This window comes from Piliocolobus tephrosceles, chromosome 17 (assembly GCF_002776525.5).
Source record: "Piliocolobus tephrosceles isolate RC106 chromosome 17, ASM277652v3, whole genome shotgun sequence".
Classification (NCBI taxonomy): domain Eukaryota; kingdom Metazoa; phylum Chordata; class Mammalia; order Primates; family Cercopithecidae; genus Piliocolobus; species Piliocolobus tephrosceles.
Genome location: NC_045450.1, coordinates 3969201 through 3986827, shown reverse-complemented (window position 1 = coordinate 3986827; position 17627 = coordinate 3969201). Strand labels below are relative to the sequence as shown.

Sequence of the window (17627 nt, the reverse complement as noted above, 5' to 3'; positions counted from 1 at the left end):
AAACCCTGGAGTTATATACTTTAAATGGGTGCATTATATGCTATGCGAATTACATCTTAATAAAGCTGTTGTAAAACTAAAGGGTAGTCTCTGCCAGGTGAGGTGGTCACGCCTGTAATCCCAGCACTTTGGGAGGCCAAGGTAGACGGATCACCTGAGGTCAGGAGTTCAAGACCAACCTGGCCAACAGGGTGAAACCCCAAGTCTACTAAAAATAAAAAATTAGGCCGGGCGCGGTGGCTCAAGCCTGTAATCCCAGCACTTTGGGAGGCCGAGACGGGCGGATCAAGAGGTCAGGAGATCGAGACCATCCTGGCTAACACGGTGAAACCCCGTCTCTATTAAAAAAAAAAAATACAAAAAACTAGCTGGGCGAGGTGGCGGGCGCCTGTAGTCCCAGCTACCTGGGAGGCTGAGGCAGGAGAATGGCGTAAACCTGGGAGGCAGAGCTTGCAGTGAGCTGAGATCCGGCCACTGCACTCCACCCCAGGTGACAGAGCAAGACTCCGTCTCACAAAAAAATTAAAATTAAAATTAAAATTAAAAAAATTAAAAATTAGCTGGGTATGGTGGCGCACACCTGTAATCCCAGCTACTTGGGAGACTGAGGCAGAAGAATCTCTTGAACCTGGAGGTGGAGGTTGCAGTGATCTGAGATCACGTCACTGCCGCGACAGAGTGAGATTCCATCTCAAAAAACAAAAACAATTAAAGGAAAAAAACCCATCTCTACAAAAACTATAAAAATTAGCCAGGCATGTTGGTATCAACCTGTAGTCCTAGCTACCTGGGAGGCTGAGGTGGGAGGATCTCTTGAGCCTGGGAGGCAGAGGCTGCAGTGAGCCAAGAGCGCACCATTGCACTCTAGCCTGGGCACTAGAATGAGACCTCGTCTCAAAAAAGAAAGGTGGGGCGGGGGAGGAATGGGAACTTCCCAGTGAACAAACCAGGCAGACAACACAGTGGGCAAACCAGGCTCACCTGGATCATTCACCAAATGATCCAGGTGAGCCTCCCTGCTAGAAAGACACATGGCCATCCTGTACCCCAGTGTGGTGTCCTGAGAAGGGCATGTCACCTCTGCGGCATTCTTTCCGCAAACCCCAGACCTCAGTGTGCTCTGAGAAAGCACCAGGCAGGTCCAGATCCGGATATTTGACAAAATACCTGGCCAGGACTTCAAACGCACCAGGGCCAGGAGAGACAGGGAAGGGTAGAGGAACCCCCATATGCTGGGGGCGAGCAGGAGGCGTGAGGACTAAATGCAACACGGGACGTAGAGGAGACCCCAAACAGCAAAGGGACATCGGGGAAATCGGGGACATCAGAATAAAGCCTGCAGCTTAGGTAACATCGCTCCAGCATGAGCTGCTTTGGTCTTGATAACTGTACTGAGGGTCTGTACGAAGGATATGCACAGACTCCCTGGACTGTCTTTCCCACTCTCTGCGAGTCTAAAATTATTTCCAAGTAAGAAATGATATATGTGTGTAGAGAGAGGGATGGAAATGTATGTGCAGAATCATCGAACTGGCATCGCCCGAGAGTGAAATATTGCACTTCCATGAAGTTTCCCCAAATGCCAAATATTTTCTTATTTTGACTTCATGAAGGACTGTTTCCACAGCTGGGAACAGTCTTCCTGCCTGACAGTCTGCTGAGTATATTTTCATCTATTTTTGACTCGGGACGTCATCACCAGCCTGGTTATTGAGCCTAGTGGTCCTTTAGGGCTCCGCCCCGTGTGGTTCTGAGATCGTGTGAGTTTTTACACGTGTGTGTTCGCGTGGTGCGTTGTCTGGTATTCTTAGGCCATCTGCTGTCTGTTCTTACCGCTTTGGGGATGTAAGAAAATTTCTTTTTCGGTGGTAATTACTGCTTATCTTTTCTTCTAATATTCTACTTCTATTTTTCCCTAATGTTTCGTTAGCAGAAATGCTCTATTTTGAAGTACTTATACCTGTACCTAACCTGTTAGCTTAAACAGCAGTGCCAGGGACATAGAGTGAGCCCAGTGGCTCTGCGCACTGTTGGGCTGCCCCGTTCGCCTGGAGATTTCCGGGGCCGGGAGCTCTGCTGCCTGGGCTCACCGTCCCCTTTATGCAGTTCCAGCCATACCATGTGGCTCTGGGCCGGTGCCTGCTCTGTCTCAATGTCCTCACCTGTAAAATGGAACCGATCCTAGTACCTGCATCGTGGGTGCTTGCGAGGGCTAAGTAGATACAAGGCGTTTCAAAAAACACCTCAGGAAATTGTATTTGTGGTTATTGTGGTTGCAATGTCATGACTATTCCTGTTCGCCATGTTTAACATCATTTTGAGCTTGGGAGCAAAGGATGTTTCTGATTAACATGACATCTTACAAAACAGTCCTGTTGAGAAGACGAAGCAGGCAAAGCCAGGGCTCTTCTAGTGGTGTATCCTCTTCATTTCTGAGAAAAGAGGTTTCCCCACTCCCTCCCTTGACAGTTTTGAAAAGGGACAGCTGTTGGCTGAGAAATGATTTATCTTGTGATGAGAAATAACCTTGAAGAAAAAACGGTTTTATAGCTTTGTGCCATATATTTTGACCGGAATGTAGGGTGCACGTCCTGAAATGTGTTAAAAACAAATGCAAATGTGCCCAAGTGTGTTAGAGAAATGGCTACACTCTTCCCTCCAAAGCCCACGTCCACATGGGGGAAGGAGCAAAGATAATCCGGGAAAATGCAGAGTTTGCGCTTGGGCATTCTCCAGGGAATCTCAGGTTACCAGGCAACAGCCAGCAAACTCCTTGGCCCGCCAAGCGCGCTGCTGGGAGGACCTTAGAAGTCTTGAGACTTCCCTTGGTGCCCAAGGGTGCTGCTTGGAAGAACCAAGAGGACAGGCATAGCCACTCAGGTCACTCTAGGGGAACAAGGCCCAGGAGAGCAAGGTGCCAGGATTATTCCTGGGTCCTCCTTGTGCCAGGAAAGGGGGCCAGAGCCGTATGACGGTGGTCCGGGTCCCAGGGCCCTGGAGTCTGTGGCCATCTGCAGAGTGATCATTGCTGCCTCGCAGTGTGGCTGCAAAGGACAAGATCACACAGTGGAGACTGCAGATACCCCGTGAATGGGGGCCCGACTGGTTCCTGGGTAGGACCTTGGCACATAGACATTCCCAAGTCATAGTAGCTGCTGTCATTATGACGCTGCTTTTTCTCTAACGTGCCTGCCCGTGTGGCTCCCTGTGAGCCAGCCGCTAGCGTTCGTCTCCCAAGGCAGTGAGGTGCGTCCATGCCTGGAGCTTCCTGGAGTCGGAAATAACTCTTCCCAGGGAGGGCTCAGCAGGGGTGGAGAGGCCTGCAGCTGTGCAGGGGGAGACGATGTTTAGCCGGCTGGGAAACGTTTCACAGAGGCATCCGTATTTGGCAAAAAACAGTTCGTGAAATGTCTTAATCCAGATTAAAATTAAGCTAGCGAATTGCTCAAGGAAAATTGCTGTGGGGGGTGGGAGGTAGGAGGTCGGGGGAGGGAAACAAACCCACCCACCGTTGCATGGTAGGACCCCCCGGTACGTAAGAGGCCTCTAACTACTGCTCAGAAGGGGATGTTGAGATGTGAGAATCTCTCCGTTGGGTAGATGGATGTCTGTCTCTTTTTTCTTCTTTTTTTTTTTTTGAGACGGAGTTTTGCTCTTGTTGCCCAGGCTGGAGTGCAGTGGCATGATCTCGGCTCATGGCAACCTCTACCTCCCGGGTTCAAGCGATTCCCCTGCCTCAGCCTCCCCAGTAGCTAAAACTACAGGCGCGCACCACCACGCCTGGCTAATCTTTTGTATTTTAGTAGAGACGGGGTTTCACTATGTTAACCAGGATGGTCTCAATCTCCTAACCTCGTGATCCACCCACCTTGGCCTTCCAAAGTGCTGGGATTACAAGTGTGAGACACTGTCCTCGGCCTCTTTTTTTTTTTTTTTTTTTTTTAAAAGAGACAGGGTCTTGCTCTGTGACCCAGTTTGCAGTGGAGTGGCACAACCATAGCTCACTGCAGCCTCTCCCTCCTGGGCTCAAGCGACCCTCCCACCTCAACCTCCTGAGTAGCTGGGACTATAGGCACACACCACTATGCCCAGCTAATTTGTAAAATTTTTAAAAAGCTTTTGTAGAGATGGGGTATTGCTACATTGCCCAGGTTGATCTCAAACTCCTGGGCTCAAGCAAGCCATCACACCCAGCTCTAAGATTTCTTTTGTTTCGTTTGTTTTAAAGTTTTTATCTAGAAAATTTATCCCCCAAAAGGAAAGTAGCTGAGGAAGAACCAGAACAACAGAAATCCACTTTTTTTTTGTTGCCCAGGCTGGAGTGCAATGGCACGATCTGAGCTCACTGCAACCTCCGCCTCCCGGGTCCAAACGACTCTCCTGCCTCAGTCTCCCCAGTAGCTGGGATTACAGGCATGTGCCACCATGCCCAGCTAATTTTTGTATTTTTAGTAGGGACAGGGTTTTGCCATGTTGACCAGGCTGGTCTTGAACTCCTGACCTCAGGTGATCCACCCACCTCAGCCTCCGAAAGGGCTGGGATTACAGGAATGAGCCACCGCGCCCAGCCAAAATCCGCATTTTCAAAGTGCAGTAAAATGATAGCTGCTGGGTCCGGGTGACACAGGTCCGTGGGGCCACGCCACCCAGTGTGGCCTGGAGTCTGCACCTGGCTCTCCCCGCACCTCCCATACCCCCACTTCCTGGACAAACCTGTTGGGAATGGAATAGGCAGTGAGCACTATCGCGGCCCTCAGGAGGCCGGAGCCTGGGTGTCTGCAGCTGGCCACGTGACCCAGACAGCCTTTTCCTTCTGCAAGCACAACCTCTTTTGCCGCTTGTGGGCAGCTCTACAAGACCTCACTTCTGTATCAGAACTTCTTATCATCGCAGGGTGCAGGCCTCGGCCTCTGTTCAAGGGGACTGTAAGCAAAGCACTGAGTTCCCCACCTGTAGAGACCACTGCCCCAGGCTCCCCAGAGAGCAGCCTCATTCCAGTGGGCACTCCCGGGCTCCACCGGCCTTCCAGCCCCTCCGAGGGAAGTCCTTGCAGAGGGCATGGAGCCCCCGCTGTCCTCAGTGTGCCCTCTGGTGCCAAGTTGGTTTGACTGTCATGGTGGCATATTCATGGCTCTAAATGCATAGAAAATCTCATAAAGCCAGGAAGGCCAGTTTGCCATGGGGGGCACTGAAGAAGCAGGTGGCCTCGTTGTAAAGCACAGCAGGGTTGGCTGGGCATGGTGGCTCACACCTGTAATCCCAGCACTTTGGGAGGCTGAGGCAGGCAGATCACTTGAGGCCAGGAGTTCGAGACCAGCCTGACCAACGCGGTGAAACCCCATCTCTACTGAAAATACAAAAATTAGTCAGGCGTGTTGGTGGGCGCCTGTAATCCCAGCTACTCAGGAGGCTGAGGCAGCAGAACTGCTTGAACCCGAGAGGGGGAGGTTGCAGTGAGCCAAGATCGCCCCACTGCACTCCAGCCTGGGTGACAGAGGGAGCCTCAGTCACAAAAAAAAAAAAAGAGAAAAGCACAGCAGATGAACTTGAGGCAAGAAAAATACCTGAAACAGACTGATGCCAGGAGATTCCTGTGACTGAATGGCTACAGCAGAATGATACCAAGGGCTGTTCTGTGTGTAGTGAAGGACACTGAGTTACCAGATGAACTCTTCCGTGACCAGACAGCATCGCTCACGGAAGTTTTCATACTCGCGGCCAGCACTTCCCAAGCACTCACTCACACTTCAGGCTTCGGCTGAGCCAAGTGTGGCAAATGCTTCCACACCTCCGGCTTCCTTTCCTGGTCTACCGGTTGGCCCCCGAAATGGCTGTTGTGCCCCATCAAGCACCAAGCACCCCACCTTAGCCACACCAGAGAGTTCCCTCAGGCATCGTTTACACATGGCATCAGGCACGCCTACTTTATTCTTCTCTTGGTATTAGATTTTTTTTCATATAATAAGATCAGTGGTCTCATTGGCAAGTATGTGTATATATATACACACACACATATACACACACACACATATACACACACCCATATACACACATATACATACACATATACACACATATATACACACATATACATACACACATATACACACATATACATACACATATACACACACATATACACACATATATACACACATATATACATACACATACATATACACACACACATATATATACACACACACCCATATACACACATATATACATACACATATACACACACATATACACACACATATACACACATATACATACACACATATACACACATATATACATACACATATACACACACATATACACACATATATACACACATATACATACACACATATACACACACATATATACATACACATACATATACACACACATACACACATATATACACACACATATACACACACCCATATACACACATATATACATACACATATACACACATATATACACACATACACATACATACACACATATACACACACATATATACATACACATACATATACACACACACATATATATACACACACCCATATACACACATATATACATACACATATACACACACATACACATACACATACACACACATATATACATACACATACATATACACACACATATATACACATATACACACATATATACACACACACACATATACACACATATATACACACACATACACATCCCCACATATATATACACACATATATACACATACACATATATACACACACACAGACACACACACACACACATATATATTTTTTTTTTTCTGAGACTGAGTTTGCTCTGTCATTCACGCTGGAGTGCAGTGGCACAGTCACAGTTCACTGCAGCCTTGACTTCCTGGGCTCAAGCAATCCTCCTGCCTCAGCCTCCCAAGTAACTAGGGCCACAGGGACGTGCCATCACGCTCAGCTAATTTGTTTTATTTTTGATAGAGACAAGGTCTCCCTATGTTGCCCAGGCTGGTCTTGAACTCCTGTCCTCAAGCGATCCTCCTGCCTCGACCTCCCAAAGTTCTGGGATTACAGGTGTGAGCCAGCATGCCAGCAAAATGTGTAGAAGTTTAACTCTGCCAGTCAATACCAAGAGATGCTTTCAGATAGACTCACTGTATGTTATTGACAACTAGAACATTTGACCTCTGTTAATGTCAGTTTTTAAAGAGCTATAAGCAAATGTTATGTGGATGCCATTATTTGCTCAGATATGTTAGTTAATGATTTTGCTAGCTGTTTTGGCATGTATATTTTCATTTTTTGAATGCATACAAATGTTCAAATTTAGCTTGTGTGTTACATCAGATTCCCAAACTATACAACCCTGGAGAATCTTTGTTTCTTTTATTTAATATAGTACAGGCCTGCAGTTTGACTTAAAATACAACCTGGGTCGTATCTTTGCCCTTAGGTAGTGACACTTATTTTGAATTTCCAAAATGATGTGTGGCCTCCCATAATTTATTTCAATGTTTTACAGTTCTTGCTGCTGCAAGGAAATTGCTTTTGAGTCCTAAAAAAAAAAAAAATCTTTCTTGCCACAGTTGTCTTCTTCATTGGAAGCTGTTAGTTGCTTTCTTAGACAGTTCGTAGGTTACTAGGTCACATTAATAATAATAATGAGTTTATTAAGGGTATACTGTATGCCAGGAACTGTGCTAGGCTGTATATATACTTATTTAATTATTATTATTATTATTATTTTGTTGTTGTTGTTGTTGAGATGGAGTCTCGCTCTGTCGCCCAGGCTGGAATGCAGTGGCCGGATCTCAGCTCATTGCAAGCTCCGCCTCCCGCGTTTACGCCATTCTCCTGCCTCAGCCTCCCAAGTAGCTGGGACTACAGGTGACCGCCACCTCGCCCAGCTAGTTTTTTGTATTTTTTTTAGTAGAGACGGGGTTTCACTGTGTTCGCCAGGATGGTCTCGATCTCCTGACCTCGTGATCCGCCCGTCTCAGCCTCCCAAAGTGCTGGGATTACAGGCTTGAGCCACCGCGCCCGGCCTATTATTATTATTTTTAAGACAGGGTCTTTCTCTCTTGCCCCAGGCTGGAGTGCAGTAGCGCCATCAAAGCTCACTGCAGCCTTGACCTCCCAGACTCAAATAGCTCTCCCATCTCAGCCCCGCAAGTAGCTGGGACTACAGGCACACGCCACTAGGCCAGGCTCATTTTTATACTTTTTGTTGAGGCAAGGTTTTGCCGTGTTGCCCAGGCTGGCCTCAAATTCCTGGACTCAAGCCATCCTCCCACTCCAGCCTCCCAAAGTGCTGGGATTACAGATGTGAGCCACCACACCCGGCCAATTTCGTTTAATTTCATTTCATTCTTAGCAACATGTCTTCACTCTTGTTTTATAGATGAGGGAACTGAGGTAAAGTGATATGAACAGTCTCCTAGCTAGTAAGTACTTGACTAGGGTTTGAATCCTAGTTTGTGAGAAATAAAGGCTTTGCTGTTTTTAGTGTACCTGTATTAAATCTTGCCTTCTCTTTTCTAGGTCCATTAATTCCTATAAACTGTTAATTACTCCTAGATCTGGAAATCATGTACCTCTGATTATTTAGCCTATCTTATGAGACTAGCTCACCATCACACGGAGCTTAAGAACGTTGGATTTGTGTCCTAGCATAGTTGGTGACCAGTTTATTTACTTAATAACAGCTTTGTTGAGATATAATTCACATACTATAACATGGATCTTTTTGGCTAGGCACGGTGGCTCGTGCCTGTAATCCCAGCACTATGGGAGGCCGAGATGGGTGGATCACCTGAGGTCAGGAGCTCAAGACCAGCCTGGCCAACATGGCAAAACCCCGTTTCTACTAAAAATACAAAAAAATTAGCCAGGCATGGTGGCAGGCGCCTGTAATCCCAACTACTTGGGAGGCTGAGACAGGAGAATCACTTGAACCCAGGAGGCGGAGGTTGCAGTGAGCCAAGATCATGCCACTGTACTCCAGCCTGGGCGACAAGAGTGAAACTCCGTCTCAAAAAAATTAAAAAATCAATCTTTTTAAAGTGTACAGTTCAATGGTTTTTAGTATATTTAGCAAAAGGTTGTACAACCATCACCACAGTCAATTTTAGAACATTTTTATCATCCCAAAGAGAAACCCTGTTGAAATACCACAAACCAGCTGGCTTTTAAACAACAGAAATGTATTTCTCACAGTTCTGGAGGCTGGGAAGTCCGAGATCAAGGTCCCAGAAGATTCAGTGTCCAGTGAGGACCCGTTCCTGTTTCCCGGATGGTGCCTTCTCCCAGGGCGGGAGGGACGAGGGATTTCTCTGGGGCCTCTTTCATGAGGGCACTAATCCCATTTTGAAGACTTGTCCGCCATGACCTAATTACCTCCCAAGGCTTTGCCCATCCAATGTCATCCCCTTGGGAATTAGGATTTCCGCGTCTGACTTTTGAAGAGACACAAACATTCGAACCATAGCAAACCCCACACCCCTTAGCAGCCACTCCCCCTTCCTGCTCCCGTCCCACCTGGTCACCATGAATCTGCCTTCTCCCTTTAAGGATTCACCTTTTCTGAATATTTCACGTAGACGGGATCACGTAGTACCTGTGCCGTGTCTGGCCTCCCTCACCGAGCTGCAGCAGGCGTCAGTGCTTCCATCTTTTTCGTGGCTAACAGCCCATTGTTCGAATAGACCACAGTTTGTTGATCCATCGTCCAGTCAGTGAACATTCCCGGTTCCACGTTTCAGGTCATGTTGCGTTCGTGCACGGGTTTCTGTGTGTTTCCGTTGTCACAGGTGGCTTTCGGCTCTTCCCCGAGTGGTTCCGTGCGCCTTCCCCTTGCTCAGCACCGTGCTGCGTGACGGCAGATTGCAACAGCGGGGCCTGCCTGAATTCGTGGGGGCAGTCGTGGTTTCTGGGTGTGTCCCCACAGTCTGTGTTTTCCCTCTAGACCTGCCCTTCATGCGGAATCACATTTGCTCCCAAATCTGAAGCCGGCGCCGAGGGAGGAGCACCTCAAAACGGCTGCCAAGACGAGCATAAAAACAGCACCAAGGTAACAAGCTCATGGCTGTTGTTCCTGTCAGTTCCTCTCCTGGCGCATCCACCCAAGGTGACATTCCTGTCTTGTCGGCTTCTTAGTTCTGAGAGTAACTCCTCTTGGGTAACACCACCCCGCACCCACGGGTCCTCTGGGTGTTGAAGAGACCGGCAGGGAGCTCGTGGGAGGGTCGGCAGGAACCCACGTGGAATCCAGCGCTCAGGGGCGGAGCTGGGCGGGACTCCTTTAAAGGCCAATAAGGGTTTAAAACGCGTGGATTCGAGTGTTTTGGGGGAAATTTGTGGTACTGGAAGGCGGACTCAATTTATGATAGAATATATATGGGTGGAGACAAGAGGGGGTCTTCACGGTGAGAAAGGCTCGGTGAAGAGACAGGGTGGGAGTTAGGGCAGGCGGCAGGAAGGCTGCCAGGAAAACCAGACTTGGACACCAGGACCAGGACTGAGCCCACCCATGAGAGCCTGTCGGGGGCTCATGCAGGCGGCTCCCCTGGGGCCCAGGCTCTCATCCTCCATCTGCTCTCCATCTGCCAAAGGATTGTGGGCGCAGGTCACCCCGTGTCTTCCCACAGCCACGGTGGACACCCCCGACACAAGCCCCTGTTTCCATCCACCTTTCCTATGCCCTGACAGCCCTGGACCCCTTGTCACACTTCTCCCGGCCCCCCAACCCATGCACCCTGTCCCCGGAACCCTGGTACTGGCCTAAGCAGACTCTGGAGGCCTCAGCTCCTCACTGTCCTCCCTTCCCCTCCACCTCCTCCCCAACTCTTCCCATGTCTCACTTTCCTGGCGGCCTGAACACCCAGCATTACCACTGGGCGCTATTGGGTAACAGGGAGGAGCAGACGGGTAGTCAGGGCTGGGATTGGAGCAGGTCTGCAGGCGCAGGGGGTTGGGGGGCTCTTGCAGGGCAGAAGGTCCTACGCCCAGTGCAGTGGGGCCTCGCAGCAGAGGTCAGGGTGGGACTGGCGTGCGTGCCCAGTGCCCGGTGCCACTTCACTTCCCGTGTCTGCGTCCTCTTTGTCTCGAGGCAGGCTTCTGGAGGACCTAATCCCAAAACTCAGAACGGGCTTCTGAGCCCTCCCCAAGAGGAGAAGCTCACCAACAGTCAGACCTCTCTGTGTGAGATCTTGCAGGAGAAGGGAAGGTGGGCAGGGGTGAGCCTGGACCAGTCGGCTCTCCTTCCGCTGAGGTTCAAGAACATCCGGGAGAAAACGGACGCCCACTTTGTGGACGTTATCAAAGAAGACAGGTACGATTGGGGCCGTCTGGGAAAAAGCAAAGGTTGCAGGCAGAAGACTCTGCCTTTTTCTTTTTTCTTTTTTTTTAAGACAGAGTCTCGCTCTGTCGCCCAGGCTGGAGTGCAGTGGTGCGATCTTAGCTCACTGAAGCCTCCACCTCACAGGTTCAAGTGATTCTCCTGCCTCAGCCTCCCGAGTAGCTGGGATTACTGGCGCCCACCACCATGCCTGGCTAATTTTTGTATTTTTAGTATAGAGACGGAATTTCACCCGTGGGCCAGGCTGGTCTCCAACTCCTGACCTAGGTGATCCACCTACCCCAGCCTCCCAGAGAGCTGGGATTACAGGCGTGAGCCACCACACCTGGCTTTTTTTTTTTTTAAAGACTAGGTCTTGCTGTGTTGCCCAGGCTGTAGTGCAGTGGCTCAATCTCAGCTCACTGCAACCTCTGCCTCCCGAGTTCAAGTGATTCTCCTGCATCAGCCTCTCAGGTAGCTGGGACTACAAGTACACAAAACCATGCCCAGCTAATTTTTGTGTTTTTAGTAGAGGTAGATTTTTAACATGTTGGCCAGGCAGGTCTTGAACTCTTGGCCTCAGGTGATCTGCCCACCTTGGCCTACCAAAGTGCTGGGATTACAGGTGTGAACCTGTGCCTGGCCTAATGTTTACATTTTGAAATATACACGCCCAGTCCTTTTATCAAATATTCCTGAAGTTGGGTTGGTTGGATTCAGGCTCTCCCTCTGGCCAGGCAGAGACTGCAGAGGGGATGCCGTGTCCTTCTCAGGGTGTCCTTTCCAGGGACACGCAGTGCCCGTGTGTTCCTCATTAGTGATACTAATTTTGATTAATTAGCAAGGTGGTGCCAGGTTCTCTGATCTAAGGTTATTATCTTCCTCTTATGACTAATAAGCAGTCTGTGGGAAGATACTTGAAGATCTTGTAAATATTTCATTCCCCATCAGAATTCCCTAGATTTAGCATTCACGGATGATTCTTGCCTCAGTCTTCACTATGATGCCTCAAAGGGTGATTTTCAGCCAGGCGCGGTGGCTCATGCCTGTAATCCTCGCACTTTGGGAGGCCGAGGCAGGTAGATCACCTGAAGTCAGGAGTTCAAGACCAGCCTGGCCAACAAGGTGAAACCCCCCCCCCGTCTCGACTGAAAATACAAAAATTAGCCGGGCATGGTGGCAGGTGCCTGTAATCCCAGCTACTCAGGAGACTGAGCTAGGAGAATTGCTTGAACCTGGGAGGCAGAGGCTGCGGTGAGCCAAGATCGCGCCACTGCGCTCCAGCCTGGACAACAGAGCCAGACGCTGTCTCAAAAAATAAATAATAAATAAATAAATGGAGCAGCACAGCTTATAGCAGGGCCACTTCTGCCACTTGGCTGCTAAAATGTGGCCTTGTGCATGTCCTCTGTGCAGCAGTGTGGTGGCTCTTCTCTCCATCCACAGTCCCTGAGTCGGGAGGAGAGAGGGTCAATGTCCCGGGACAGAATTACTTCTCTTCTGAGTATGAGGATGTAGGAAGTTACTGGATACGTGTCACAGAAAGGAGAGTGCCCGCTGTGCTGCAAGGAGAGGACGGGGCACACGTGAGGAGCTCTACTTTGTGTTGGGTGCACGTGAGGTGCTTGACGTATTTCACCTGATTTACTTCATTTTTTCTTTTTCTTTTTTTTTTTTGAGATGTAGTCTTGCTCTGTTGCCCAGGCTGGAGTACAGTGGCGCCATCTCGACTCACTGCACCCTTCATCTCCCAGGTTCAAGCGATTCTCCTGCCTCAGCCGCCCGAATAGCTGGAATTACAGGCACCTGCCACCACGCCCGGCTAATTTTTGTGTTTTTAGTAGAAATGGCGTTTCACCATGTTGGCCAGGCTGGTCTCGCGCTCCTGACCTCAGGTGATCCGCCTGCCTCGGCCTCCCAAAGGGCTGGGGATTACAAGGATGAGCCCACACGCCCAACCTCATCTAATTTACTTCTGATAGTCACTGTATGAGGGAGAGAGGCTAACACAGCTATATTTGCTTTCTGAAATCATGTTAACATTCCCTTAGTTTCTAGTAATTTTCTGCAGTATAGAAAGGATATTACTATTTGCTGGCAATTCATAAATGAACGAAAGAGTCATGGAAAGCGGGTTTGATTTCCCTGCTATTAAAATCACTGAGCTTTATCATTTTGCAGGTTTCACATGCAATCTGCATATGTGACAATAGCACCAAAATTACGCTAACTATAAACACAATTTTGTGATAACAACCTGTTAGCTTTTATGGTGGCAATTACTGTCAGTACTCTGAATGACAGGACCGCTGGTTCTGAATTATGGTTTCATTTGAAGCCTCCAAATCTGCGTAAGTACTCTCAGCACAGTGATCTGCGTGTTCTTCACCAAAGACTGTTTCACAGAACAGAAAAGCTGCTTTCATCTCCGAATCCTGGACATGAGGAATGTGTTTTCAAAAACAAACCTCAGCGGCTCATGTCTGTCACCCCAGCACTTTGGGAGGCCAAGACTGGGAGATCTCTTAAGCCCAGGAGTTCGAGACCAGCCTAACCACCCTGGTGAAACCCTGCGTCTACTAAAAAATACAAAAATTAGCCGGGTGTGGTGGCAGGCACCTGTAATCCCAGCTACTTGGGAGCCTGAGGCAGGAGAATCGCTTGAAGCTGGGAGGCAGAGGTTGCAGTGAGCCGAGATTGCTGTGCCACTGCACTCCAGCCTGGGCGACGGGGTGAGACCCTGCCTCAAAAAAACCCCCAGAAACCCAAGGTTCCGATGATGTGTGTTATAATCATGGTGGGTGGTCATTCTTTAATGGAGGTGGAACACAAAAGATGATTATGCTTAGAGGCACAAAGGACTTTCCAGAGATCTGTTTGAACAAGGGGCAGCTGAGCGGCGTCTGGTCTGCGGACACTTTGAGACGCAGCTGTTGTAGTGACCTAATGAGCAGCGTTTTGGTCGCTAATTGTGATCTGAAAACATCGGTACAGTGATGGTGCTGGGAACTGATCGACTGCATTTGTTGTGTCTTCCAGCCTGATGAAAGATTATTTTTTTAAACCGCCCATTAATCAGTTCAGCCTGAACTTCCTGGATCAGGAGCTGGAGCGATCCTACAGGACCAGCTATCAAGAAGAGGTGTGTTTGTTTCTCCTTGTGCTTTTACTGAAGAATGTGTCTGTTGTTCTCACGGGGTCACTCACTGTTAGTTTTGTGCTTTAGCAAGGGATGGGAACATGAAGGCTAATATTCATTTCCCACACTCTGTAAATCCTGAGTGGCAACTGTACGTGAAATGTCTCTTTGCGGCCGGGCGCGATGGCTCAAGCCTGTAATCCCAGCACTTTGGGAGGCCGAGACGGGCGGATCACGAGGTCAGGAGATCGAGACCATCCTGGCTAACACGGTGAAACCCCGTCTCTACTAAAAAAATACAAAAAACTAGCCGGGCAAGGTGGCGGACACCTGTAGTCCCAGGTACTCCGGAGGCTGAGGCAGGAGAATGGCGTAAACTCGGGAGGCGGAGCTTGCAGTGAGCTGAGATCCGGCCACTGCACTCTAGCCCAGGCGACGGAGCGAGACTCTATCTCAAAAAAAAAAAAAAAAAAAAGAAATGTCTCTTTGTAAAGGAGGAAAAAAACCTTTCTTTAGCCCTTTGTCTTAAAGTGCAACCTCGCCATTAGTAGACCCTTTCCTCTGCGGTGGCGTCTCCAGGACTCTGTGGCTATCCCTAGTCTTGGAAGGGACCGCCCCCACCTCTCCTCAAAGGGAACCCCCCCACCTGCCCTGGAAAGGGGATCCCCACCTACCCTGGAAGGGCCCCCCCCACCTGCCCTGGAAAGGGAGTCCCCCCCACCTGCCCTGGAAAGGGAGCCCCAGCCCCACCTGTCCTGGAGTCTTGGATGACGCTCTTCTCTACCTGTTGCCCTCCCTGCGTTCTTCCCCTGAGAAGGACCCAGGAGGCCTTCACCTCTCTAACTCCAGCTCCACGTTTCCTCCCCTGCCCCCACCACCTTCACCCAATCCCACTTCCTCCAAGAAGCTCTCCCTGACCCCAGACTGGATTGTACTTCGCTTCATACACTTCCTTCTCCATGTGTGCTCCATTTTGGAATCTAGTGTGGTTCTGGATTCGTGTTCCTCCCTCCCTAGATGCTCAGCTCTGTGAGGTAGGACCCCGGTCTCTCTCCTCCAGCCCCTTCTCACAGCGTCCAGCACAGTCCCGACGCTCACAGTGCTCTGTAGGGACTTGCTGGAAGGAATAATACAAGAACGTAGAGCCTGGTTTGAATCCTGGCGGCCTCCTGACTGCATTCTCTCCTCCAGGCCCAAACCTAACCTCTGAGTGTTCCCAACTCAAGAGTGGGTGCCCTCCCCACCCAGAACAAAAGGGATTTCTCATTCTGATTCCCTTGGTTCCTCCAGCAGGTCTTCATTAAACTCTGTGGTGTCCTGGCCTGGGCTCTAGAAAGACCCTGGTGAGCCCGGTAGAGCCAGTTTATGCCTCGTGGGGTGGCAGGTGCCCCGTTCCGTCAGCCTCCAAGGGACAGTGAATATCCGTTAATGTCCCAGACACCCCAGACTAATGTCCCAGACACCTGGAGTGGACTTGCAAGTTGGCTGGTTGGTGGCCTGTAAGGCACAATATCATCTCATTTAATCCTCATAGCAATGCCGTAGGGAAGCTGATGATTATCCTCATTTTACCAAAGAGAAAGCTGAGGCTGAGAAAGGCTGAACAGGTGGCCGTGGTCCCATAGCCGTGGTTGGACACCAGCAGTCTGGCTGCCAAGCCAGGCGTCTGGGCCGCCTCTCACCCTGCACTGCTGAACCTCCCAAACAGCAGACACCTCTGCCATCCCTTCCTAAAGGCACCAAATGTACGCTCAGCGTCTGCTCTGCCAGGGACTGTTGTTTGTGCTGGGGAAGGGGGAAAGATGTGGCCTGATAGGGAGGAGGAATTAGAAACAACATCCAAAGCTGGAGGTCTGCAAATGCCCTCCCAGTGCACGGTGAGGCACCAAGCCCCGGCTGGGGTCCCAAGGGGGGACCTCCTGAGCTTGCCTTGGTGGGAAGAGTAGGAATTAATGGGATGTAGGAATGAGGGAACATTCTGGAGAGTGGGCCAAGCACCCACAAACATTAGAGATACCAAAGAGCCCGGTGCATCCAGGGAGTTGCAGGTACATCCAGGCCGGGAGTGGCAGGAGGTGGCAGGAGCTAGTTTATGGCTCCCACACCACGGACTTTATGCCACAGGCCACGGGGAGCTGCTGAAGGATCTGGAACAGGTTGTGTTTTAAGATGACACAGCTCACACCTGTAATCCCAATTACTCAGGAAGCGGAGGCAGGAGGATCCCTTGAGGCCAGGAGACACACCAGCCTGAGCAACATAGTGAGACCCTGACTCTTCCAACAAAAAGAAAAAAAACATGGCCGGGTGCGGTGGCTCACGCCTGTAATCCCAGCACTTTGGGAGGCTGAGGTGGGCGGATTGCCTGAGGTCAGGAGTTTGAGACCAGCCTGGCCAACATGGTGAAACCCCGTCTCTACTGAAAACACAAAACTTAGCCAGATATGGTGGTGAGTGCCTGTAACCCCAGCTACTTGGGAAACTGAGACAGGAGAATCGCTTGAACCTGGGAGGCGGAGGTTGCAGTGAGCTGAGACCACACCATTGCACTCCAGCCTGGGCAAGAAGAGTGAAACTCTGTCTCAAAAAAAGAAAAAAAGAAAAAAGAAAAACATGTATCAGCTGAGTTTTGGAGGGTGGTGAGAGCGTGGACAAGACAAGAGGCCACATGACAGGTGGGAGGCTGTTACCGAAACTCAGGGCAGGTGGCCACAGGGTCCCGGTGGGTAGGAAAGGACAGACACTGGGACAGGGGAGCCTCCCAGCTGGCCTGCGTGTGGGGACTCATCGTGCTGAAGGCTCCACATGGGTGCGTTGCTAGCCTAACATCCCGCCGCCCACAAGGTGCAAGTACTGGTTTATCTCTGGTTTTGGATAGAGAGACTGAGGCACGGCTGGGTGGGTATCACAGCTAGTCATGGCGGAGTGACTTGAGCCCTGGAAGCCCCGCCGCAGAGCCTGCGCTCTGAGGATGGTGGGACGGCCACACCCGGAGGCCCTGGGATGTGGGCAGTGAGCAGGGCAGAGCCAGTGGCACTGTCCCTGGGTTTGGAGCCCACGGGGAGAGAGGGCGAAAGAGTGTCATGACGTGGAGGAGCGTCGTTCTCGGTGGGACTGGCACAGGCGGCGCTGCCGGGGTGCACAGGGGTAGGGCAGGTGGGCC

The 17627-nt window shown here is 50.2% G+C and overlaps 1 protein-coding gene across 2 annotated transcripts in view; it reads left to right on the top strand.

Moving 5' to 3' along the window:
- Positions 1–17627, top strand: part of ADCY9 (adenylate cyclase 9) — a 170187-nt gene that overhangs the window by 123661 nt on the left and 28899 nt on the right. Inside the window, exons 4-6 of one of the 2 annotated variants that reach the window (XM_023225708.2) lie at positions 9955–10059; positions 11102–11319; positions 14365–14467. In XM_023225708.2, coding sequence (XP_023081476.1) covers positions 9955–10059; positions 11102–11319; positions 14365–14467 — 426 coding nt within the window. Of the gene's footprint in view, positions 1–9954; positions 10117–11101; positions 11320–14364; positions 14468–17627 lie in introns of both variants that reach the window. The other variant, XM_023225707.2, reaches the window with a different exon arrangement.